This window comes from Dermacentor variabilis, chromosome 4 (assembly GCF_050947875.1).
Source record: "Dermacentor variabilis isolate Ectoservices chromosome 4, ASM5094787v1, whole genome shotgun sequence".
Lineage (NCBI taxonomy): Eukaryota > Metazoa > Arthropoda > Arachnida > Ixodida > Ixodidae > Dermacentor > Dermacentor variabilis.
The window spans coordinates 151,707,843-151,735,714 of record NC_134571.1 but is presented as its reverse complement, the minus strand read 5'-3'; the positions used below and the strand labels follow the sequence as shown (position 1 = coordinate 151,735,714).

The 27,872-nt window shown below is 46.6% G+C and overlaps 1 protein-coding gene and 1 long non-coding RNA gene across 2 annotated transcripts in view; one reads left to right on the top strand and one right to left on the bottom strand.

The window, feature by feature from the left end:
• LOC142578014 (uncharacterized) overlaps positions 1-2,971 on the top strand; it is an 80,613-nt gene extending 77,642 nt beyond the window's left edge. Inside the window, exon 7 of the mRNA XM_075687441.1 lies at positions 2,822-2,971. Within this exon, the coding sequence (XP_075543556.1) occupies positions 2,822-2,917 (96 nt within the window). The 3' untranslated portion in view covers positions 2,918-2,971. The remainder of the gene's footprint in view (positions 1-2,821) is intronic.
• Positions 826-25,743, bottom strand: LOC142578015 (uncharacterized). Its single transcript, XR_012827129.1, has 3 exons — positions 25,719-25,743; positions 3,855-3,952; positions 826-954 (listed from the first exon to the last, which is right to left on the bottom strand). It is a non-coding gene; the product is annotated as an uncharacterized LOC142578015 (long non-coding RNA).
• Positions 25,744-27,872: the final 2,129 nt, after the last annotated feature.

Sequence of the window (27,872 nt, the reverse complement as noted above, 5' to 3'; positions counted from 1 at the left end):
TTTTCGTCACTGTATAGCTGTACGTTCCCAGCAGTATATACTTAGCGTAGTTGACTTCTAAGACGCTCATTGAAGAGCGACACATACCTTCTCCCACATGCCTAGTAATCGAAGCTGGCATTAAAGAGATTTCTTGAATACTAGCACAGACCGAGTGGCACATAGCCAGTGCTTCAAATCGGCGTTGAAGTATTCTATTTGCAGCAGTACCTACACAGTCCGCATGTACAGTGGCTTATGTCGGCGCGAAAATAGGTTGTTTCAGAGTGGCACGTATTTCCACAATGCCACATGCTCGACGACTCAAGTTGTTCTGACGGTTGGTTTCGAACCCTATTCCCTCAACACAGCAGCTGTGGGCTGCTGTGCTAAGGGAACTAAGCAGCAGCGGCAGCAGCCTTTACTGCTGTGCTCGGCCACTAACTACCCGGTGGCCGAGGTAGGAGGAAAAGCGGATACATAAAACACACATTGAAGCACACATAGATACATTCATGTATACATGGATAGATACTTGACATCTTTAAAACGTGTGAAATGCCGTGAAGTGCCTGTGCTTTTAAAAGTTGCCGCTCTACGAATATGTACACCAGCCTTGTACATCATCGATACGCCGTAATATCAAAGGGCGGAATCACGACTGCAGATCAGACTGAAGTATACGTTTTGTCGGAAGCATACGTCTTCAATATTTCCGCTAGTGTCTTGTTCAAGATGGCCTGAGCTTTGAGTCTGCTGAGTTGAGGGCGTATCGCCTTTTTCACTTGGTTTACTCATCATGTTTCTGTCGATTTATTGCTGTCATCCTGTGCACTGAGCCGTCAATAGAAACAGTTGATCTTGCATTATCCACCAGAAGAGTGACAATTTCTTTATACCTTTTTACCTGTCGTAAAACATTGTTCTCCTCACGCGAAGCGGTCGGCTTGGCTTGACGTGTGGCAGGAAGTTCACCTGAAAGCAATCGGCACACTCCACAATGTTAAATGAGTCAAAATGATGGAGGGTACTTGGAATTCTTTCAACGGTTCTAATAGCTCCAAAGTGATGACATAATGTTTAAAGATACCTTATAATTGGATATTCTGCCGAGCCATACCGATTCCAGTCTAAAGTTTCCCGTCGAATCATGATTTTCCCACTGTCCAACTAAGAACCACGCAATATTCGGGAATCTCGTGAAACGCAAACGCTGAATACCTCCGCTTGAAGTGCGCCACACAGCGAGAAAGTTAGAGGAAGAACAATAAAAGAGGTAGGAATCACTAAACAAGTGTAGCGATAGCCATTCGCTTAAATATAAGACCAGAAATATGAAGTGTTCATTGTACAGACCCAAACAAAACAAATCACGTAATGATTGTTCAAGGAGGAGAGCCTTATGTGATCAGACTATCCGCTCGCGACAGTTGAATTTCTTCTATCTTCGCGTATCCTAAGCCCTCCTAAACATTATTATGACATTTATAGCGAGTGAATTCCTTTAGAAGCTGCGCATTTAAGTTATTATGTTGTTTTTTTGTCGTTGCGTAACTGCCCCGTGTATGGGGGGCCTACAGCACTGTCAAGCTGTCATTCATGACAGCTTTTACTGCAGGTCTCCAGGGTTGTGTATTTTTAGGGGACACAAATAAAGTCATCATCATCATCATCATTATTATTATTATTATTATTATTATTATTATTATTATTATTATTATTATTATTATTATTATTATTATTATTATTATTATTATTATTATTATTATTATTATTATTATTATTATTATTATTATTATTATTATTATTATTATTATTATTATTATTATTATTATTATTAAAATGAATTCAACCTCATAGCGGGATATGTGGCTTGAGGTGACACTCACTGCAGTGTTTAGCTCAATACATCTGCGCTATATTGCATATAAATGAGCCTCTGTACAGGGAGGAGCGTACTTATAAAAAAGCAGTCATGGTGATGATAGCGACCAGGAAACGCTGATGGTGAGCAGTAACTATAGGTCTACCACATTCACAATTTAGCTTTGCTTTAAGGTCATGTGCATATAAAATGTGTCTGCTTCCGCTTTGCGGAAGAATATGCAAGGGCTAACACCTCTCACGCATTTGTTAGATAAGTCGAGCTAAGGGCATTTGCTTCATTATAACAATTGTATGACAATTTATGTACGCATTGGCGTAAACATCTCGAGTAACATATGATTAGATGATCGTGAAAATCGTGAGGTAGAGCCACGAAATATTTTAATATCATGGTGCACTCTCAATTATGAAGCTAGTGGATATCCTTGAGGCTGAAAAGTTTTATTTTCGATACTCATAAATAAAACTTTTGAATAATTTTCTGCGTTAAAAATGATTTAGCTGGGCTTTTAGCAGGTTCGCGATATAACAATATAGATGGCTTTAAATATTCTTGATGCCCTTATTGCTTATAATTATCATTATTTGCAATGGTTCGCTAGCATCTCCTACGCAATTTATCACGGTGGAGTTTAACGAGGCCCAATGTATTTAATGTTTTCGTTATGATAACAAATTCGTCTTCCAATTAATTTTCCTCTGTGCGATGAAAAGAAAATGGTCGGGCGCAGCATGTGAAAGAGACAGTGCATTGTTAGGATAGCTAGACATATACGTTGGAGCTTCAAGAACACAAAAATAATAAAACTAGAATCCAGCTGGTCATAAATTTTAGCAAACTGTGAGGAACCATAAAATATTATCTGGGATTGTGACGAGCACGTAGTAGTTGGGCTGAACTAGTTTTTTACCTTCAATTTATAACACATGTTCTCACGTTTGCATTATTTTACAGCACTATAACAACAAGACAAATATCGAGACAACTTGTAAGAAATCAGGAAATGAAGTTATTTGTCGAGAAAAATTGGATACTGTCCCAGGGTGCTGAAGTCATACTCAATAACTGCCCTAATTTTCAATAAAAGCAGTTAACCTAACACTATCAGAAGTCTTTCCTTACTCCAGCATTTGGTCGCAGTAACATTGAAGCAATATAAAGCGTAGTAGAGTTTTAATTCTGAAAGCGAAGAAGGTGAAATTTTCACATATTCTGCATGGCACTAACAGTCAAGGCAACACAGCTTGTTGGGCCAGTGTTGATATTCTCGTGGAATTTTATGCCCCACGGAAATGACATTGCTGCCTAGAACCATGTAATGTTGGTCCTGCCATTCTACAAGAGTTTCGACGATGACCTATTTTTTCCAGACTTGTACACGGCACATAAAAATGTAATCATGTAAAAATACAATATGTGCATAAAAATTTTATTAATTACAGTTACCAAAGCTGCGCCACGAAAGTAATGGAAGAATACCCTCATGATAAATGATTACGTCTGCGCAGCTTTCTGCAAGTTTCATTACCATTGCATGGATACGGTAAAGCGAATGAGCTGGTATGGCGCTTTCAGAGCGCCCTCGGCAACCCTTCATATATTGCTTATCTGCGGTAACAATTGCATCTGAAAAAATTTTGGTCACCGTATCTCGTTTTTGTGATGAAAACATAAGCAGCGACACTGAGAAATGGCCCGATGAGCCAAAAGAGCAGGCAAGACCGGAAGGTTAGCCAGTTTTCTCAATGCGCGCTTGGGGGGGGGGGGGGTAGGATGCTGTTGTACCCTATACAGATGTTGCGCACATTATTGTGGTTATTAAGCTTACTCCGCATATGTGCCCTGTATAAAGCCCAGCCCAGGAATGTTGCTGGGTCTTGGAGAAGGCGCTCCCGGTTGCGCAAACAATCAGCTGACAATATCGTCCTTGTCTGATTACATAGCATTTACGTTCAGTGTGACCTTCGCTATCGAGAAATACCATCACCTGTACAAGTCATCGGCCGAGATCTGCAGGTACGTCAAGATGGGGAAACAAACACCGAGTCCCCGGGTTTGCCTGCATGAGTAGGAGCAGCGACGCTGCTGCGCCGCACAATATCAGGCGTCTTTTCCTGCAGCTTCTACACAATTCATGTTCTCAAATTTTTGCGGCTTCTTATATCTTGTCCAGTCAAGAAAGTACCTGGTACATGTAATAGGTTATTGAAGACTGTTATTTAATTACACTGGCATTCCCAAGTACACGACGTCATCACTAAAAAGAAAATTACCAAGACATGTAATTGATTACAATTACTTCATTTCGTTACACAGAAGTTCAGTTCTTTCCATAGGCATGGTATTGTTCCCACAATCATGTGTCTTCGCAGGCAATATACCCTCTTCTCTTCATCACTCTAATAATATTTGCCATGAATTAGCATCTCATAGTACATATGGCCTTGTCAACATCATTTTGTGACACAGGTAAGACAACTAATGACATAGGTCGGACAGCACTGTCTTATTATTTCGCTACGCTATTATCTCGAACGCTAATCTCGAATGCTAATCTCGCACATGCACGAGATTTTGTATAATAATTGCGTGATCCTTCTTTGTTAACGCTTTATTATATTCTACTGTCACTATACTGTTCCTGTGTCATGTTTGTCCAGGTGTTAGTATTCAGTTACATACTCCAGCAAGTTTTATTCCTATCGCTCAATAATAAAAAGCATTGATTTATCTTGATACACAAACACTAACATTTTTTAAAGGGTGGTACAGTTTCACTGAGTCAAGCACAACTGTAATTTAGCTTTGCTTGACAAATAACGTGCCGGAACCCTCGCGGTATCAATGGCCACTCAATATTTATTACCTGGTGGCGGATACTTAGCCCATATATTTCAAATCAGATTAGGCCTCAAATTTTTATTATTAGTCAGAGCAGCAATGAAAACGAAAACAGAAAACAAGCCGACTGGTGTGCCTTTTCTCAAGTTTGCTATTTCTGTAAATAGCCTCTGCATGCCATATGTGAAATTAATGTAGCCTCTGCTTAAGCTAGCATGTACTACTTGGCTTCATCATATTGAATTTCACGTGCAGAAGCGCAATATTCCTCCTTGTGGCTACATACGCAGCAGCTTTTTTGCAATTTGGATTTAATTAAAATGTGGGGTTTGACGTGTCATAACTAGAATTTGATTACGTGGCATGCCGCAGTAGACGGACTCGGGATTACTTTGGCTACCAGGGTATGTCTTTTGTGCCTCGAATGCACGAGACATGGGCGTTTTTGCATTTCGGCCCCATCAAATTACGGTGGTCGCCATGGCCGGGATTTGATCCCGCGGCCTCCTCACAACACCATACACGTTAAGTCAGTGTGACGGACGCTGGCACTTGACAGTTTTCTTTATTATTTTTTTTTTATTTTTTGATCAAATCATATTTATTAGATTGAATTATTTATTTAATGTGATGCCGTACGGAACGCGCCAGCTCCTAGCCTGAGGGCCACCCTTCATGTTATCGTTTTAAAGTCTAAATCCCGTTGATTTGATATAGCATACCATGCGCATTAGACAGCAAATATATTTAAATATTCTGGCCTTTCAAGTGCCAAACCACAATCTAATTATGAGTCACGCCGTAGTGCCGCACTCCAGCTTAATTTTCACTGCCTGAGGTTCTTTTCCATACACCCAAAGCGGGTACACGCGCCTTTCTGCATTTCGCCAAGGTCGATACGCGGCCGCCGTTGCCGGGATTTGATTGATTTGAAACACGCGACCTCGTGTTTTCTAGCACTACGCCCTAGCCACTATTTTAACACGGCGGTGACAGATATATTTGGAGTTCATTTTTCTCTCACTGTCTCCGGAAATAGAACGACAAACAAACCTCTTCCCTCCAATTTCTTTTTGCTGAACACACGCTTCAGCGTGTGTTGCTCCTTAAAATTATTGGAAATGGAAAATCTGATTTAACCTGAAGCATAGTTATGTAATTACCATTGAATTGGCGCTACTGATATCAACAGGCGCACGCCTAAATGCTTCAATTACTCAAGTGGCATTACGAGATAGTTTATTCTTCACATCGTCTCTCCTTAACCGCAGACTTGCTTGAACCGCCCTTCTTTTAAGTGCCGCCGTTTGGCCTGTGCATGACGCAACTATCTTAGTTCCACTTATACACAGAACCAGGTAAGTCCGGTGAAACTTCCGACATTTTGTTTCTTTCTGTCCCCTCTTTCTCTTTATCCGCCAAGTTTTCCCTATATGCATAGCGACTGCGCCATGATTGCGAGCTCGGAGATTTCACCACAGTCGGCTCACTGCATTTTTCTCAACATTGTGCTATGCATAGGTTTCGAAAGAACCACCTCTTCTGATTTGGGTTTTTGTTCGCGCTTCAACTACTATCAGTAACCGGCGTCTTTTACATCGGTAATTAGTAAATAGCTACTATTTCATCTTGAGAAAGTATCCTTCTTCAATTAAACGGATGAAAAATGGTGGAGAACGTGCAATCATAATATTTTATTTACAACAAGGGGCGCAAGGCAAGTGCCTGTAGTAAGTACCAAATTCGGACAGAATTGAACTTCTAACAGAGACCAATGTCCCTTTCGAATAAATATATGACTGAACCGTGTTTTTGACATTGCTGTATTCATAAGCAAATTTTGACGTTTGTGTTGCTCAGAACGCGAAGTGCGATTATTACGTGATCGAACACGGTGAACAGGGGTGGTTCCCATCTTCAGTCACAGATATTATGAACACTGTCCGGTTGTATTTTCTTCAAATTTTGTCGTAGAACAACCTCACCGATTCAGTTGAATTCAAATGAATTCAATTTTTATAGCAATCGTACGACCGCCTTGTTTGAAAAGCTCCTAATAGGAAAAGAAACACAATCAGCAACCAAACAAGTTTAGAGTGCCATTTGCACAAGAGTACATTGCTCGTGCCGACAACTAGCCTTTTCATAGGGCCGCCACGTGTCAATTATGATGATAATTTCTATACTATGACACCTACTCACAATGGGAGCCTATTCGAACAGTGGGTCGTTGATATAGTGCCACCACTAATGAAGTCGAACTGACCATAACCAAACCGGAGACCGGAGGAGGGGGTTTATTCTGTTAGCGTCCACCTAGTGAACAGGACCATTTCGTCGGCTGCTGAAGTGCTAATTAACTGAGGGCGCCTGTCTCCATCTCACGTGTGCCCAAGCCCAGCCAACCAGAACGTTAGCAGCAGATGAAATCGACATCTACACTAGGTGGACACTTAGAGAATACCACCACAGAGGTGAGTCGTAAGTTTCGTACAAATTGCAACCGAACTTAACCAATACCTTTTCCTCCATGTTGCAATCGAACCCATACCAAAACTTCATGAAGGAACCTGTGCAAACCAGTTCAACAGCAAGTTCAGCCAGGGGTTAGTGTTGCTGGAATTCTTCCACTGTGCAGGCCGCAGCACCGACGCAAATAAATGAAATAAGTTGCATCAATTTGTCGCAGCGCGCGGAGTATACCCTCTCTAACCGTTATGTGGCGAGCCATAGTGATTTAACTTTTGACTCAACCGTGCAGATCGTCGGTGTTTGCTGTCTGCGCCTATTAGCACAATATAATGGGTATGAAATATTTATATTTCGTACCCCAGAATTTTTAATAGCAGTGAACTGCACGACTCCTGGTTTTACAATTGTCAACATCGCAGTTTTAGTGCGTCATAATACGCCACTCGAACCGTTGCTCGACCAAATGAGAGTTGTCATCGGTTACATCATGCACTCATGTAATCATTGCCGATTTCAGTGCAAAACACTAAATCAGCGGTCCGGTTGTAAATGATACACTTGGTGCACAGTGATCACAGTTCTTGACAGCCAATAATTACACTACATTCCAACCATTCGCGTAGCTAGAGGGGGAGGGGGCTACCCGGCTTCATCCCCCCTCCAGAAATGTTTGCTGCCGGCACCTTGCTCCTTTTTTATGCCTGGCACATCGCCTATGAATAAAGATGCCAATTCTTCGAACGCTCGCACGAGACAAGTACAGGATAGTAAATGCCTTTACGACGACCAAGGGCTTGCTGAAAGTAATAGTTGCGTTATTAAAGAACAAACTTTGCAAATTTAACAGGGAATAATGGCACTTTATCCCCCTCCTCCACCCCCTCCAAAGTAGAATCTTAGCCCCCTAAGAAAAAAAAATATCGTGGCTACGCGTCTGATTCCAACCTACGTACATATTGATCTCACTCTGCTTACAACTTGATGAATAGTCCTTTAACGCCACTTTATCTCGCCATGTACGGCTGTGACCGACTCATTTTTATTCCAAAACTCATAACATGAAAGCACTAAATCCTCACTTTTCTGTTAAAACAAGCGTCGAGTGAAATGCCTCACGAAATTTTGGTGCTGATGAATAAACTTTTACTGAACAGACGGTTGTTTACGTTTAGTCTACGAAGCCTTGGTTCACCAGTTACCAAGTTCACCAGTTACCAAAAAACTCCGTAATCGCGTTTTTTCTTGCCTTCAAGTCGTTCAACAAACACCATTTCATTCGAAAGAAGCACAAATTTGTAAATAAATTTCTATGTTACATTCAAAAACTTGCGTCAAACTAGTTTGTTTTTTCTAACCTAAGGAAGGGCAACGTTCCAATTTTGGTGGTCCTCCGAAACGTACATCGACCGCATACCTGTGACTGTACCGTTCAACAGCTCCATCACTCGACTGGTTTGAGGATGGTAAAAGGTGGTCAGCCTGTGGTGAGTGGAGCAATAACGCAGAGTATAGGCGATAACTTTCGACAAAAAAGTTACGACCGCGATCTGTAAGCAGCTGTAGCGGGGCACCATGAAGCAAAATATAGTCATGCAAGAGAAAGTCTGCGGCGTACGTGGCGCAACTGGCCAGGGTGCCCGCGTGATTGCGTAGTGGGCGGCGTAATCAGTTGCAACGGCTACCCCTTTGTCTCATCGGATCACGTGGAAAAGGGGCTGAGGAGATCCAATCCAACAATAAATAATGATTGTACAGGGACGGTGATCGGGTAGAGACGACCGGTTAGTAGCACCTGACGCGTTTCCTGACGCTGTCAGGAATCACAGACAAGAATATAGCGCCGGAGCGGTGAATCAGAGCGCGCCGTAGACGTGCCGGCTGATCTAGTCGTACGTGCGGCATACCCCAAGGTGTCCTGCAGTGGGTGCATTATATAGCTCAAAAAGCGCCGTGTGTCGTATATGTTTTGGCATGACAAGAAGAACAGACCCGCTAGGGAAGAAGTTCCTTTGGTAAAAAAAATGCCACCCTGGAGGATATATTGGCGAAGAGAGGCATCGGTAAGTGAAGAGTGCTGACGCTCGATGAGTACTCGCTGCTATAGGACCCGGTATTGCTCATCGGCGATGATAGCGAAGGTAGACACAATGAAAATATCATTGGTGGTGCAATGGTAGGCGTCGTCAGGATCGTCGACAGTGTAGCGAGACAGGCAATCGGCACCCTTGTGAAGACGGCCAGATTCGTAAATGGCATAATACGAATAAGCATGCAGAGCTAATCCACAACGACCAAGTCGTCCTGTAGGGTCATTCAGAGAGCAGATTGAGCAAAACGTGTGACTGTCTTTGACAAATGAAAAGGCTCGACCATATAAGTAAGGGTGGAACTTCGCAACTGCGCAATGTAGGGCCAGCTCAATGATGGAATAATTGGACTCAGTGGTTTAGAGTACAGGTGTAAAATTTCACAAAATTTTGAGCTTCGTGAAAAAAAAAACTTTCTTATTGCTTGTTTTTCGAAAAAGACAGAAAATTGAAAAATATGACGACTGTGCACAGAGCTGTGAAAAACACCACGCATTTATTTCCCTCACTGGAAGGAATATAATTGTTGCATCTTGCAGATGCATCAAAAGGAGTTACAGTGGAACTAAAAAATTCTCCGGAAAGCTCTGTCTTTCCTTTTTGTTTTCTTTTTTAACTTTAGCCCGGTTCAGAAAACACAAAATCGTGTTTTTTTTTCTCGAAAATTTTCAATATTGCTTTTCAACCACTTACATCTTTAATTGAGAACTTCCTGGCGTGAGCGATAGCACGGTCGCTGCCGACCTCGAGTTTTCCTTACGCGGTGCTGATTGAGTGACCGCTGTCTTCAGTACGGTTCGGTAGGTGCAGGATTAAAATTGGCCAGCACGGGTGGCATTGTGAGAAGGGTGATTTGATGTGAGGACGCAGAAGCTTTATTATCGCAGCACTTGAACTGGGCGTCTTCTTCAAAAGCTCGATTAGTGGTCGTGCAATGGCCGCGAAATTTTTAACGACACGTCGAAAGTGCAACCAAAGGCCGACGAAGCTGTGCACATTCTTGACACACTTTGGAACAAGAGAGTGTGTACAAGTATAGATTTTTTCTGTATCTGGTTGCACTCCGTTCCCATCAAGGAGATGTACAAGCACGGTAATCTGGCTATGGCCAAAGTTGCACTTTGACGCATTTTATTGCAAACCAGCTCGGCCAAAATGTTCAAGACTGTTAGAAGCGATCGCGGTGCGTCGCGAATTATATGGAGAATACAGTGACGTCGTCCAAGTAGCAAAGGCATGTGTACCATTAGAAGAAGTGAAGAACAGGGTCCAGAGAGTCCATCGTGTGTTCAAATGTGGCCGGATCATTGCATGGACTGAGTGGCATCACATTGAATTCATAAGGACCACCGGTGTTACGAAAGCGGCCTTCTCGCGGTCTAGATTATCCACGGCAATGTTCTAGTAGTTCGAATGAATGTCAATAGATGAAAAAGAGGCAATAGTGGGAGGCAGTTAATGACGTCGTCATGACGAGGTAGGGGATGCACGTCCTTTCTTGTAACTGATAAGGTGCCAATAATCAACGCAAAATCACCCTGAGTCATCTTTCTTTTTTATCAGGACATGTGACGCCCATCGATCACACGGCTGTTCAGAAATGTTCTTGGCAAAGATTTGGTAACTTCTGCGTCAGTACCTTGACGATGAACCAGTGACACTCGACGCGAGCGGCGATGGTACGGGCATCGCCGGCATCGATGAAATGCCTAACAGCTGTAGATTGGGTTAAATGAAGATTGTTATAAGGAAAAATCTCGCTGTATGCAAACATAAAGCGGCAGAGATCATGAACTGTTTGGCCGGTAAGTCGGGCGCAATGATTTCGTGTAAGTCGGCAATGGTAGAAGTTTCAGACTCCAATGGCAGAGTAGACTCGCTTGATTTATCATATACTACAATAAAGGTGGCTGAGTAATCCCCGAAGAAACAAAGCCAGCGACATCCAGAGTGGCAGACTTGTAGCGTAAACCCAAATTTACCCCTGGCAGGCTGACGCAATTCGCCCTAATAGAGAAAAATGTATGATGCACTGCATGAGGCAGTGTATTGCCACATCCTGTATGGTCGCCGCGCTTATGTGCCAGGCAATGAAAACAACGCTGATGTAGCGCGCGAGTAGGAAAACAGAGATGACAAAGACGTCGCATTGTCATCGCTGATAAAGTGCTTTCACACGTCCTCGACACCGGCTTTCCCGTCTCCTACTAGGCTGTGACACTGCTGGTGCTGCTGGCTAGGATTGCCTCATGCTCGGCACCCTTTCGCGCAGCCATACATCGAACACGGAATCACCTGCCTTCGTCGAAACTCCTGTTCAACGGTACAGTCGCCGCCTGCTAGGCCTGACGCCTGAGTTCAACCCTTTGCAGGACCCTGCATGGACGCGTCTACCTACTTCAGCCGTGGCTACTGCAACTCCATCGCAGGTGACGCTACAGAATCCTAAGATCGCAGAAAGTTTCCATGGTGACGCCTTTGATGATGCCAAAGATTGGCTGTAGCAGTTTGATCGTGTCGCCAGTTATAATGACTAGGGCTCCTAGCAAATGCTAGCTAATGTCTATTTAGAGCTTCAAGACAGGGCGCGAACGTGGTTTGTGACCCGGAAGAGAAGTTTGACGACATGGGATGCCTTCCGCACCCAGCTGTTAGACACATTCACTAATAGCGACAGAAGAGAACGCGCAGCGCCTGCTCGAATACCGTATTCAAAAATCAAACGAGAGCGTCGCCAGGTTTCCCGAAGATATGACCCGCCTTTCCCCCAGAGCAGACTCTGAGGTGGCCGAATAAAAGAAGTTACGCTATCTCTTGCGCGGAGTGAAGGAGGAACTGTTTGCCGGACTCGTGAGGAACCCACCAACGACAGTGGACGAATTTACCACGAAAGCTACCGCTATAGAACGGGCACTACAGCAGCGGTACCGCCAATATGATCGGAAGAACTCAACGGTGAATGCTTCAATTCTACTTGAGAGCTGTGGCGCGTCTCTGCGTGAAGTCATCCGAGAGATTGTGCGAGAGGTGATCCGGCAGCTCGGGATTTCTCCTATGGCCCCAGCGGTGGCTTCTCTCGCTGATATCGTTCGGGAGGAAGTTCGACAGGCCTTTTCGTCGCCCGACCGGCAGGTGGTGCCGCGACGATTAATCTACGCGGAAGATGTCTATCGTCCACCTCCCGCCACTTCGCTGCAGCTGACCCCATCAACCACTACGACACAGCCATCACCGCCACCCCCGACGCCCTATTTCCGACAGTCGCAGCCACCGCCAGCTATGCCCTATCGCCGCCAGCCGATGGCTGCGCCACGGTCTTACGGCGAATCCCCTGCCGGCTAGCCGATTCGAAAGACCGATTTGTGGCGCACCGCTGACCGCCGGCCGCTATGCTTTCATTGGGGCGAAGCAGGACATGTTTACCGCGCGTGCAACTACCGCGCAGCTGGGTATCCAAGGTTTCCCAAGTGCAATTACCCTGTGTTTGATGGTGCACGTACCTGCGAAAAGAATACTACAAACTTTCGGCCGGAAGATTCAGCGACGACTCGATCGCGGTCCCCTTCTCCGACACGTTACACCCCACCGACCCTTCGCGATTTTCCTGACGCGTCTAGGGGCAGGTACCCTAGCCCGCGCCGGAGCAACTAGAGGCAGCGACCTCCGGGGATGAGGTTGCAAACCGTCTAAGTTTGCAAGAGCCCCCATCAGCGTCGACGGATGGCTCTAAATCTCCGACGACTCCAATCACACCCCCTGTAACGGACGCCGTCAGCGCCGATCTTGCCGTTTGCATTGACGGCCACCAAGTGGCCGCTTCGTCGATACTGGTTCCCATTTTTCAATAAGTCATAAGCTGGCCGGCAGGATGAGTAAAGTGAAGACGCCGTGGACTGGGCCCAACATCAGAACTACCGGCGGCCAGTTAATGGCGCCTATTGGAAAATGCACAGCCAGAATAGTAATTGCCGGTGCAACCTTCGTCGCCACCCTCGTCATTGTTTGAGTGCTGCAAGGAACTCATGTTGGGGATAGATTTCTTGAGACAGTACGGTGCAGTGATTAATGTCCGTGACCTCGTTGTCACATTTCGTACGAGCTCAGACGACGTCGACCCCGCGGAACACCAGCGACCCCGCTTACGTACCGCCGACGACGATGTCACGCTTCCGCCGCGAAGCTGTTGCCTCGTACCTGTTATCTGCGACAACTTGAACACCGGGACTGGCGTCGCCGAACACATCGACGTACTGGTACTGAGTCAAGGCGTTTCCATCGCCAGGGCCGTAATTAATGTACACGACGGACGTGCTGAACTCCTACTGACGAATTTTACCAGGGAACGTCGACACATTGTTAAAGACACGGCTGTTGCTTACTTCGACGAATTTACCCAAGTACAAGACTGCCTCTCAGTGGAGCACGCGACATCCACCGTGGCTATGTCTGCCCCTGTGGTTGACATCAGTCCCACCTTGTCGCCCGTCGAACACAACTGCCTTCTTGAGCTCATCGATGAGTTTAAGAGCTGCTTCTCATCAACGTCACGAGTCAGCCAGACGACGCTCACTAAGCACCGTATTGTCACCGAAGCTGACACCAGACCAATTCGGCAGAATCCTTATCGTGTAGCACCGAAAGAGCGCGAGACAATAAAAACCCATGTGAAGACGATGCTTGAGGACGGGGTTATTCGGCCACCTAAGAGTCTTTGGGCATCGCCTGTCGTACTGGTGAAAAAGAAGGACGGCAGCCTGCGTTTCTGCGTCGACTATCGAAAACTCAACCACATCACAAAGAAAGACGTTTATCCGCTACCGTGCATCGACAATTCACCGGACAGGCTACGAAACGCACGTTACTTTTCGTCGATGGACTTGAAACACGGCTACTGGCAGGTAGAAGTTGATGAGAGAGACCGTGAGAAGACCGCTTTTTTGACGCCCGACGAACTTTATGAATTTCAGGTGCTCCCCTTCTGTTTGCGTTATGCGCCAGCAACATTTCAATGACTAATGGACACGGTACTACTCTCAGGCCTCAAATGCCAAACCAGTCTGGTGTACCTCGACGACGTGATTGTTTTCTCCGTCACATTGGAGGAACACTTACGGAGACTAAAGGCGGTATTTGAAGCAATACGCTCATCTGGTCGAACTTTAAAACCTGAAAAGTGCCATTTTGGCTTTGAAGAACTTCAGTTTCTCGGTCATGTTGTTAGTCGTGGAGGTGTCCGACCTGACTCTGATAAAATATTAGCCGTTGCTAATTTCCCAACGCCATCAGATAAAAAGCCGTGCGACCTTTTCTGCGCCTTTGCGCCGACTACCTACGATTTATTGCGGAATTTTCACGCATCGCATGGCCATTTACACATTTCACCAGAGAAGATTTCCCCTTCGGGTGGGCGAAGACCAGCAACGGGCATTTCACGACATACGGCAACGGCTGCAGATGCCTCCCGTACTCACACACTTTGATGACGACGCTCCTACGATTCTTCATACCGACGCTAGTAATGTTGGCCTTGGCGCAGTGCTTGTACAGCGGCAGGACGGCACCGAAAGAGTATTTGCTTACGCCAGCAGGACGCTATCAAAGACGGAGGCTAACTATTCCACTACAGAAAAAGAATGCCTCGCACTAGTGTGGGACGTCCTGAAATTTCAGCCATATTTGTATGGTCGGTGTTTCACCGTTGTCAGTGATCATCAAGCACTTTGCTGGCTGGCTAATTTAAAAGATCCAGCTGGTCGGATTGCGCGCTGGAGTCTTCGGCTCCAAGAGTTCGACTTCACGGTTGTCTACAAATCAGGGAAACGACACACCGACGCCGACTGCCTTTCTCGGTCTCCTGTTGAGACTGCAGTGCACGACAATGATGACGCGGCTTTTCTAGGCGTGGTAGATAGTGTCGCCGTTTTACGCCACCAAAGCGAGGACGCAGAGCTGGTTCCTCTTTTCGATTACTTGGAGGGAAAAACAAGCAGCGTGCCGAGGTTATTCGAGAGAGGGCTGCCTTCGTTTTGCTTGCGCCACGACGTTCTCTATAAAAAGAACTTTTCAACTAGTGGCAGCAGCTACTTACTCGTCATTCCCGCATCTCTTTGCGACGAAGTCCTACATGCCTGTCACGACGAGCCGATGCTGGTCACTTGGGTTACACCCGCACATTGGCAAGAATTAGGTTAAAGTACTATTGGCCAAGAATTGCGTCGATCGTCAAACGTTACATACAGGCATGCCTGGATTGCCAGCGCCGCAAAGCCCTAGCCGGCAAGCCAACTGGACTGCTGCATCCTGTCCAGATACCGCAAGCGCCGTTCAAACAAATTGGCATGGACCTGTTAGGTCCGTTTCCACTGTCGACTACCGGAAGTAGATGGATAATCGTCGTCAAAGATTACCTTACTCAATACGCCAAATCAGGTGCTATCCAACGTAGAACAGCCGCCGAAGCAGCGCGATTTTTCATGGAAGCCATCGTCCTAAGGCATGGTGCTCCCGCAGTGGTCATAACAGACAGAGGATCTGCGTTCACGGCTGCGCTTCTGGACACCATTTTGCGACTAAGTGGTACCACTCACCGAAAGGCCACGGCTTATCATCCCCAAACCAATGGGCTGATAGAACGGTTGAATAAGACTCTGGCAGACATGATGAGTATGTGCATCGAAGTCGACTACAATAACTGGGACGAGATTGTACCATATGTTACATGTCCGTATAATACGGCGCATCAAGAGACAACACGCGTGACGCCTTTCAACCTCGTTTACGGTCGGGAAGTGACAACAATCTTGGACGCAATGCTGCCACACGAGTGCGGTGACGACGAGACTGGTGCCCAGGAGTTTACACAACGCGCAGAGGAAGCCAGGCAGCTTGCGCGTTTCCGAATTTAAGAACAACAGGAATCGATGCCCGACACTACAAGATTCGGCACAGACCCGTCACATACAACGTCGGCGACCAGATGTGGGTCTGGACTCCGATCCGTCGGCGGGGGCTGTCTGAGAAGCTCCTGCGAAGATACTTCGGCCCGTATGACTAGTGCATTTCCTTTAGCCAGCTTTCAACGCCAGAGAGGAGAGCTCGGGATACACGAGAACGGATCAGAAGGGAAGAGCGGTAACCGAGGCAGTTGACAATATCGAGTGTAAACTCATCACGGACGCCGATACCCCTGCGAGAATCGGGAACAGCGTGAACAAGGACACCTGCCCCGATCTTACGTTCGTCAAAAGAACAAGGCATGCGGAGTGGGACAACCTAATGGAAAACCTAGGTAGCGACCACTATATCCTAAAGACGCAAATCACAATAGCAGACAAAATTAGACGACAGATAGGGAAAGCAAACATAACGGACTGGAAAGCGTTCAGAGAAGCATGTGGCGATACAATAAAAAGCATCGAATCTATAACAGACTGGGGGAACATGCTAAACGAAACACAACGCAAATTCGCCAAAGAAATTGAGCGTACGCCGCAAACGCCGGACGTGGACTCTAGACTTCTCAGACTATGGGAAGCCAGAAGGGGGTTCACAACAAGGTGGAAAAGACAGAAATACAACAGAAAGCTCAAGCTAAGGATCGCGGAAATCACGAAAAAGACAGAAGATTAGGCGGCGCAGCTAGCGAAGCAAAATTGGCAACAATTTAGTGACTCTCTAAACGGAACCTTGAGCACTGCAAAAACATGGCGCATACTGAAGGCACTCTTAGATCCGGCAAAATCAAAGACCGAAAACAACAAAGCCATATACCGACTGGTGCACCAGTACAAGGGAACAGACTCGGAACTATTGAACAAAGTACGCAATAAGTGCTACGGCGACGGCGACCCAGCAGCCTACACAGAGCGCTACAAAGGAGAAGAAAATGGAAGGCCGGATAGACCCATCACACGGGAAGAGGTGTACGCGGCGATAAGAGGCGCAACAAAGAACACAGCCGCAGGTGCGCACAAGGTCAAAAACGTGCTCATCCGCAACCTCGGAGACGAGCTAGTCGAAAAGCTAACCGAATACCTCAATGGACACTGGCAAGCGGGAGCAGTACCAGAAGAATGGAAACACGTGGAAGTCATCATGATCCCGAAACCAGGCAAGAAACTTCAAGTGGAAAACCTCAGACCGATCTCCCTCACATCATGCCTAGTCAAGATCTATGAGAGAGTGGTTACGAGGAGGCTACAAAATCATATGGAAGAAAACGAGCTGTACCCCCACAGCATGTTTGGTTTTAGAGCCAGGCTCTCGACCCAAGATGTACTCCTGCAAATCAGACAAGAGGTACTGAGCAATATCCAGCTCAACGGAGAGCAGATCATCATGGCACTGGACGTCAAAGGCGCGTTTGACAACGTAAGCCACGAAGCCATCCTTACACGACTAGACAACCTAAATTGCGGCATGAAAATACACAGCTACGTCAAGGCATTTTTGTCCAACAGAACAGCAACAATCGGCCTGGGTGAGCTGAGATCCGAAAGTTCAGCACCCCAAACAAAGGCTCACCGCAGGGATCGGTCATCTCACCCATCCTGTTCAATGTTGTCATGATTGGACTGGCCCAACAACTAGACCAAATCGACGGCGTACGCCACGCCATGTACGCCAACGATATCACTGTATGGGTCACCAAAGGCTCACTCAGGGAAAAAGAAGAAAGATTACAAGAAGCTGAGACATGCGTAGAGGAATATGTCAAGGCAAGAGGTCTAGCCTGCTCAACGGAGAAGTCCGAGCTACTAAGAGTATGGCGAGGCAAAAAGAATCGCACCGTCCCAGAGGAAGTAAACATGAAGTTGAACATCCACCTCGACGGACAGCCAATCCCGGAGAAGACGCTCATCAGGAAATTAGCAATGTGGATACAATCGAACCAACGATGTACCCACACCCTAACACTACTTAAAACTGCAGCCAACCAAGTGGCCCGCATGATAACGCGGGTCTCGCGGAAAAGACACGGCATGAAAGAAACAGACACACTCAAGCTGGTCAAAAGCCTGGTGGTGAGTAGAGTGACGTACAGCCTCCCGTACTACCACTGTACGAAGCACAAAATGCAACAAGCGGACGCAATCCTGAGAAAAGCCCTCAAGAGGGCACTCCACCTACCGCAGTCAACATCGACCGACAAACTCCTGGCCCTGGGGCTACACAACAGTCTCGAGGAGCTCGAAGAAGCGCAGATAATCGCTCAAATGCAAACTCTAAAGCTATCGGCAACGGGCGGAAGACTCCTGAGCAGATACGGCGGTGAAGCTACCATAAAGGAGACACAAAGCACGGAGACGATACCGGACGAATACAGAAACACCATCAAAGTAGCACCGATAACCAGCAATATGGACCCGAACCTACACATGGCACGAAGACAAGCAAGAGCAGAGTATGTACAAAGAACACTGGCAACTAGACATGACACAGTGTACGTAGACGCCGCTACCTACACTCAGGCCAGAAACCACAAGAAAAGCAAAGTCGCAACGGTGATCAACTCGGACCTAAAATAATCACCAGCGCACCAATTCGGAACTGTACGGTAGTTGAGGCCGAAGAGGCTCTAGCGGCAGCGGAGGGCTACCGATCCAACGGGTCCTTAACCATACTCACAGACTCACAAGCAGCACGCCGCAACTACCTAAACGGCAGAATAAGCCACAGCGTGCTCCGCATCCTCCGCTCAAATGGCAAAACCGTCAACAACTAGGCCAAGCACACGATAGTTTGGGTGCCGGGACATACCGACATTACGAGAAATCAGGAGGCGGATAGGATAGCAGAAGGGCACGAAACAAACCGAGCATCCAACAAACCCGACCCCGCTGAGGAAGCCGAGCCGGTAGCCCAAAGCTATTCCGAGATACTAAACTACTACAGAGGCATCAGACAAAAATACTCGCCCCCTCACAAACAACTAAATAGAGAAGACGCCGTAGCATGGCGACAGCTACAAACGGGAACATTCCCGTGCCGAAACATGCTAAGCAATATCTGCGCCACGCAGTACGATGCAAGTGCCCATGGTGTGGAGACAAACCAACCTTATACCATACCACATGGGCTTGCCAGGAAACAGATGGGTTAGCCATAATAAAAAACTCGAGTGCGGAACACTGGGAGAGGATGCTATCCAGCGACATCCTGAAAGTCCAACAAGGACTAGTAAGGCACGGCAGGGCAGCTACCCTCAGCGGAGCCCTGGACCAGGGGAACCTACCCTGGAGAGAAGATGCAAGACTCCATCTGAAGCTGCGAAAATCACTGCAAAATAGAGCAAATAAACGTTTTTCATCATCATCATCATCGGCCCGTATACAGTTCTGCGCCGCATCAGCCATGTGAATTATGAAGTTGTCCCCCACAGCCATAACTGCTCCAAACGCCGGGTGCATCTGCCCGAGGTTGTGCACGTGCTTCGTATGAAGCAATACTTTTCCTCATGACCTCAAATTTGCACCGTCTGTGCACAGCCTTCGGACGCTGGTGCATCGGGACAATACCTCCTTTTCAAAGGAGCGGAAAATGCCACATCCTCCACGGTCGCCGGGGTATGTGCCAGGCAATGAAAATGACGCTGAAGTAGCGCGCGAGTAGAAAAACAGAGACGAGAACGAATTCGCGTTGTCTTCGCTCGTAAAGTGCCTTTACACGTCCTCGACACCGGCTTTCCCGTCTCCTACTAGGCTGTGACAGTATGAAGGAATGAGAGCGTCTTGCATGGGAGTCACGCTGTAGTGAGCGTGAGTGCCGAAGGTGGCAAGCGAACGAAGTCTACAGAATCGAGTTAACTTGGGGCTGGTTCAGCGGGATCCAGAACAGACAGGTCCAGGCGCTGACAGGTCCAGGTCCAGACAGACAGACACTGAGCGGACACTGCTGTCTGAACTGTCTATGACAGCAGAATGCGTGGAGAGGAAGTCCAGACCAAGAATAATGCAGTGGTAGAGTGGGCGATGACGGTGAAGAGAACAATACTGGACCAATCTGTGAAGCAAACGCGGCCGGCACACATACAAATTACGGGTACTATTCAACCGTCGGCGACACAGACAACAAACATCGAGGCAGTTGTTATTTTCTTCAGGCGCTTATTAACGTCACCGCTCATGATAGATCCACCCACTGTCAATAAGAGCAGGCACTGGAACGCCGCTGACTTGCACTTCAACAAGGCTCGTATGAATGACCAGCATGACTGGAGGATGTGGGGCCGTATGGAGCAATGCAGCATCCCCTTGAGGCGCTTCATCTTCTCGTTTTCCGGCTGGGAGCGTCAATAGGGAGTCGGGAAATATGACTGACAGGGCTGGCGCGAGCGAAATTGTTGCCGTAAGGGCGAATGTGACCGCGAATTGGGGCAGTTTAGTGCAGGAAATTCAGTGGCAGCATTATCGGACCATGCAACAGGAAGAGACTGGTCGCATGTGTGAGAGCAGCCAATATATGTGGTCTGAGCGGGGAACTTCAGCGACTGTGACAGTGCGGACAAATTCGTCCGACTAGACGGCAATGAAATAAAAACGGGGCTGTTGTCAGCAGTGTTCAATTGAGGGAAATTAAGGAAATGTGATTGGTAATAAGATATAGGAGGGGTTGAAGAATCCGGGCACCCGCCGTGGTTGCTCAGTGGCTATGGTGTTGGGCTGCTGAGCACGAAATCACGGGATCGAATCCCGGCCATGGCGGTCGCACTTGAATGGGGGCGAAATGCGAAAACACCAGTGTACTTATATATATGTGCACGACAATGAACCCCAGGTGGTCGAAATATCCGGAGTCCTCCGCGACACCGTGCCTCATATTTAGAAAGTGTATTTGCCACGTGAAACCCCACAATTGAATTTTTAAGTATTCGGGCAGGCGGCATGACGATGGGGCGAGCTCACGGAGGGAAGACCCAGGTTGGCGAACTGTTGCAGGAATCAAGGGAAACCGTGACTAAAGGTGTGTTGGAGGAACTGTCTTCGAACCCAGCCCGATAGACGGCCTCATTCTCTTGCCGCACGACCCGGGTAGCATAGTTAGTGTTGTTGAATCTCGGAGCGTTGGCCCAAGAATGAGTTGCACGGTGTTTGCTAGATAGGCAATCTGTTGGTCGATTCGTCGGCTTTTTGCGAGTTCCAAGCGACGGCAGTCTTTGATAAGTGCGTCCACCGTCGTCACGTTGTTGATGGCGAGCAAGTGAAACGCGCCATCGCCGATACTTTCGAGAATCTGAGAAGCCTTGTCTTGCTGAATCATGTGTGTGTGAGCTTTGCGGCACAGAGCCACGTGACGTAAGCCTCTGTTGACGTTTGAGCGTGACAAACTAAAGCCTTCTTCGCGGCAGGTTGATGACCTTTGGGGTTACCGAACAAGTCTAGCAACTTGTGGTTAAGCGTATCCAAACTGATGAGCTCATCTTCGTGTGTCAGAAAAAAAGAACTCCAGGTGTGCCACCCAGGTAAAACACTAGTGTAAAATTCTGAGCCTGCGCCCCCACCCCTGCAATAGCCCCTGCCCCTACTTCACTGGTAATTGCAAATTTGGGCGCTGTTTCCGGAAAGCGCTCCCTGCTCCTCTTCCTCCGAGCCCTTATCACGTACTGTACCCAGGCAACACTGGGCCACCTCATTCTGTTCACGAACAAGAAAGTTCCCGTGTATTTCTTTTTGTTTGTAGGTGCCTGTCTGTTATCGACGCGGAAACTCGCCGAACGCCGTTGGCAGTTCACGGACCGCTGGCCAACAGCGGTATTACTGGAAAACGGCAAGATCTGCCCGTCGCACAATACACATGATCTTCTTACTGCACAGCGACATGGTCACTAAGCGAAGGATTAGTGGTTGCGTCTACGGTCTGTCATCCCGGCAGCATCACCGCCTCTGATCACTCGCAACCGCTTTCGTCGCTAAGCTTTTTCCACTTTCGAATCTGTAGCAGACGGAGGGTCAGAATGAACCACCAATGCTCCTAAGCAGGAGTGTCTTGTTAGCGTTGTTGCCGCTTTATCCTCTCTTTCAATACTTCAAGCGCGAACAAAGACAGTACACCAGTGAAGAAACAACAAAGGCATGACAAGGAGCTTCCTGCCTAGCCCGACAGCTTGCCCCAAAACGTGTTCGTCTGCTTAACCTTTTCCACATTGTAATTTCACACGAAGAATAAAACATGCTGATATTTGCCCAGCCGCCAGCTGCGATGCGAGCATAGCCGCGATTTGCTGTCCACCGTCGGTAGCTATGCACTACAGCTGAGCTTGACTTATATCGAACTCTCGTTAGTTCAAAACCTTTGACCATGAAGTTCAAAGCGGAATGCTGCGATCTTTTTTGTTGCCACCGAATCCGAGGTGTCTTTCGATGGTTTCGAGATTGATGAACAGCACTAAGAAATATTTGGATTAATAAAGTTCATGTTAAATGAAAGATTAGGTTGATGGCCTCTGCGTTATTTCTAGTGGCGGCAAAATTTATTCGTCCCCACCTTGAATTTTACTGCCCTTCCGGGATGGCGCCACTACTGCACTTTGCGGGGAATTTCGACTTGCTCGCGCGTGTGTGTGTATGGGGGGGGCAGGGTTTTCGCTCGAATGATTACGGTACGTTGGCTAGCATGGCAGTAGAGTCGCAACGGTTATTGGTGCTGACGCGTTCGTACAGGCTGATCCAGTCTTCGACGCCTTCCCCATCTTTCCCCGAGAATACGCTAAGATCATGCGGAGCGGCGAGTGCGATGTAGGTCGTTCGATCAGCAGCAGGTGTCACAGCTGATTGAGTCGAGCTGTCGTCTCTGCGAGCCATGATGCAATGTTTCAACGAAGATTCGAAGGAATGTTCGACGTACGGTCCACTGCGAAGCTCAGTGACAAGAACAAGGAACGACCACCTCCGTCTAATATGATACGTGGGAAGACGCAGACGAGATGGTATGTTAAAGTATATTTGGAAGTAAATTAGCTGCACTTCGAAAAGAGAAAATGCAGCAAATTTAGAGGCCAGCGCTAGCCTCAAGTCAACGTCGTCGTCGTCGTCATTTCAACGCTGGCCTCTTCCTCATCGTGTACCTACTGATACATAGCACATAGATTCCGAAATGTGCTGGACCTGCATAGGTTTTGTAACTATTATTTTTTGCACGGAAATATGCGCGGGCTTCGGTCATGTGGCTTATGTGTATATGTTTGGTCTCCCAGATAATTATCAGCGAGTCCAAGGTACCACACTCATCCACTTGAATGCTTGGGGTAGTGGTATTATATGCATACTGCATGTGAAACAACCAGCCTATGTAAGACTTTTGAAGTAGGCCGTCGAGAGAATTGGATGACCATGTGAACTCAGCGCACATTACTTCAGAACACCAGATCACGAGGTAATCAAAGAGTAGAATCTAACCAGGAATCTGAACTTTTGTTCACAGGTAGAGTGACTCAAGACACGAGTAGAAAGACTGGTATGTGTATACTAAGCTTACGCCCGGGTAAAATAAAGTCTTTTCTAGGAAGTCCATTTTCTTTAGCGCCGAAGGACCACTCACCAAATCTAGTATCGGCGCTGGCAGAGAGTATGGCTCGGTCTCGTTTATATCTTTTAGTAAGCGACACAGCAAATGACATGCGCATCCGGGCACTGCCATGGGCATCCAGGCAAGCTTCGGCTACTGAACGTCGATGCCCGTAGCCTTGTCAATAGGGCTGTAGACCTGGAGCACGTTTTGCTTGAGTATCACACAGATATAGTATTTGTAACAGAAACGTGGCTACATGAGGGTGTCCGAGATTGTGATATATGCCCTCCAGGATACAGCGTTATCAGAAATGACCGCAGTAGCAGGGGTGGGGGCGCTGCCATCTTTCTGGAATCCAGCCTTACATACACGGTCCCTTAAAACCATCCGACATTGAAGCAATATGTTGCAAAATTGTTGGACGCCCTGACTTGATTGTGGGGTGCGTTCAGGGAAGTGCTGCCGCTAGTATTGATGCACTCAATAAGGAACTGCACGATTTACGCCTTCAAAACTAAAACTTTATCATTGCGGGGGATTTCGATGTTCCAGACGTTAAATAGGACGAAATGGAACCGGGTATGCGAGACCGCGACGAAGGCTCAGCAACTATGGATATGCGCTTTTCACATGGACTTACACAAGTACCACGTGACTTTACTAGGGTCTGCGGTATTAGCAAATCTGTGCTTGACCTCTTTTGTTTTCAGTCACAGCATTCTATCGAGATACTATAGAGTTGACATTCTGCGCGGGATCTCGGATCCCTCCATTGTAACATTGTCCTGAAATATAAGATACTTTTCGAGGGTCCGTAGGCTTGTCTCATATTACCGATAGTTTAATGAAGCTGATGATACTGCAATAATAGATGAACTAGCGTTCTCTTTTGAGAAGTTTGAAAAATTAAGTCGAAATGAATCTGCGCATATCGATGAGTTGCGGTTAACCTTTAAGCGAACGTTTCACAAGTGTATAGGCCGCTATGTACCTCTCAGATGTAAAACAAAACGAATGCACAGCCCATGGCTTACGAGAGAGATCATACAGCTGAAAGAAAAGTGACAAGGCGTAGGGCATTTTATAAGCGTACACATGATTCCACTCTTCGTGCAATCTTAAGTAAACAGCTGAGAGTTTATGATGAAGGAATCCAGGGACAAGTACCATGCTGTCACTATCGATACTTTTCTACGTGAATCACCCCAAAAGTTTTTGAGCCACCTAGCGCCAACTAAGAAGGTAGTCCCTAAAATAAGCACAGAAGAGGAACTAATTGAGGACAAAGGTTATATAACGGACGCCTTCAATAACTTTTTGCGAGTATGTTCCCCAGTGATGATGGAAAGCAGTCAAAATTTGAGGTACGCCAACAGCTACCAGTGGCAGAGGAACTGCTGGTAACGTATGAATGAATATTAAGCTTGCTGCTGGACCTAAACACAAAGAAATCGGCAGGTCCTGATGAGATACCGAATCTGTTTTTAAAGAGGTATGCTCAATGGACTACGAGGTACCTCTTCTTTATCTTCACGAAGTCACTACGGTCAGGCACACTTCCGGCAAAATGGAAAATTAGTAATGTTATACCTGTATTTAAAGACGGTGACACCACGTCTACTGCCAATTAGAGGCCCACTGCGCTAACGTCCGGCTGCTGTAAAGTGTTAGAACATAATGTTTCTAAGTACATTCAGCTGTATTTGTTACAGAACAAAATTCTTAGTAACTATCAACATGGGTTCGCGAGGGCTTGTCAACCGTAACACAATTACTAGAAAGTGTTCACGATTTCAGCAAAGTTATCGATGGCAAGGCACAAATAGATCTGATTTTTCTCGACTTCAAAAAATATTTGACAAGGTTAATGATAGAAAACTGTTAATTAAACTAAAGGCTATTTTAGGAGCCACAGGTGAAGTCAAATGGGTGGAGGTTTTTCTTACTGATCGCCGGCAGTTCGTAAGTATTGATGAAAATAGGTCCGGGGTCTCTGAGGTCAAATCAGGCGTCCCTCAAGGTTCAGTTCTTGGGCCTGTGTTGTTTCTGGTATATATTGTCACGTGGTGGCGACGTTGAAGCACACTGTAGCAACACTGTGAACGACAAAACTAAATTTTATTGGGCGAACCTGTGCCCACAAAACAGGCTACACTTATAGCACAACGATAGCGGCGAACACAGTCGGCGTTCGTCGAAAATCTGATCAGCGGGTCAAGTGCGTCGGCTTTTATACAACAGTCGTCGAATGTTCCAGACTAATGGTTCGGACCCGCGTGCCTTCCACAAAGTTCTACACCGTTCGCGGCAGGCGATGAAATCAGATAACATAAGGTTCGGCGACAACAGACAGCCGGATAGAAGCATCGATAACTTTCCAGAAACTTCGGATGCATGCAGGCGCGTCCCGCGCTGTGCGATAACATTTGTTAGGCGGCGAAACGTGGTCGCCCGATAAAGATAAGTACACGTGTCATTATAAACGACCTAATCGAAGAATCGGCCACAGTTACAGCGAAACAATACAAAAGTGCAAAAGTGCAATACAATATACAAAAGTGAAATCTATTAGTGACCAGATACATGAAGTAACTTCTTAGGAAATGTGCACCAATTGTGCGACAAGTGGCAGATGTCTCTTAACCCAGCAAAGACTGCATGTAGGACCATCACACACAAACATGAACCTTTGTCATTCATATACACTCTACAAGGTGAACCACTTCATAGCGTAACCGATTACTAATATTTCGGAATTTTAAGAACATCTGACCTTAGTTGGACACCACACATTAGAAAAGTAGTAGGGAAAGCCAACCAGATATTAGGTTATATTCGACGTGTCCTTAAACTAGAATCTGGAGCCACCAAACTGACTGCTTATAGAGTGCTCGTGCGCCCAATAATAATATATGCATGCGAAGTGTGGGATCCGTATTTGAAAGATTCACTGTCAAAATTGGAGCAAGTTTCTCAGCGATGTTCCTGTGAACAAAGTAGATAATGACATTGAAAAAAATTTCGGAGGTTCTTCTATGGGTGTGAAACGTGCACGCTTCCCCGACGCCATGGAGACTCGACTGTTCTGCCTAGTGCGTGGGTGATAGGGCACATGATGGCGCATCCTGGGCAAGGAGCTGGCACCGCGTCATGAGTGTATAACGTGAGCGTGTTCGTGGCGTTCCGAGGTCCACAAACGGTATAGTGCTTTGCCATTCCCACACGTAGGCAGTTGTAGTGTCTGTCGATTTTTTATCATTACAGTCACTTCAGCAACATCATGCCATTCTCGTCATGTCGTGATCGCCGCACCACCTTTGTTGTTCGATCGACAATCAGTATTCATCGTGCTCTCGCAATGATAGTGACGTCAGTCAATTGTGATTAAGCGCCCTTGTCGTGCCGTCGTGGTCACACAGTCGCTATGATACACCCATTGGTAGAGTGTCGTTGTCATGCCGCCATCGTATATATATATATATATATATATATATATATATATATATATATGAATATTAGCAGTAATGAACCACGTAGAATGCCCTCGCGATCACGAACTAAGCCGGCCATAGCAATAGGGCAGCTGCCTTTGATGTCTGGCTTTGTGGATGCGAGATGAAGGGATTTTTCATGTATTTTACAATATACTGCTACTTTTCTGCTACATGAGATCCGCAACGTTTTCCAACTAGGTTGAATAAGTGTTTCAGGGCCCATTTAAATTCGATGGTACAGGTTAATGATTTGACGTATAAAAATAATTGTATTTGTGATCATCATCCTTAGCCTAAGTATGCCCACTGCGGGACGAAAGCCTCTCCCAGCGATCTTGATTTACTACGGCCGTGCCCTGCTTGATTCGCAATAACCCTGCAAATTTCTTAGTTTCACGAAACCACCCAGGTAGTCCTGTGCTAGCCTAAAGTGAATTTCCCTTCCATTGGCGCCAATTTTTTAAATTCTAATCGACTACGGATTCTTTGCCCTGTGCGTTAAACAGCCCACCCAGCTTCATTTACTTGCGTTGGTGAATTACGGTACCTCACGCATTTTCGGGCGGCTATCTATCTATGTATGCTTGTATTTAACCATGTCCTGAG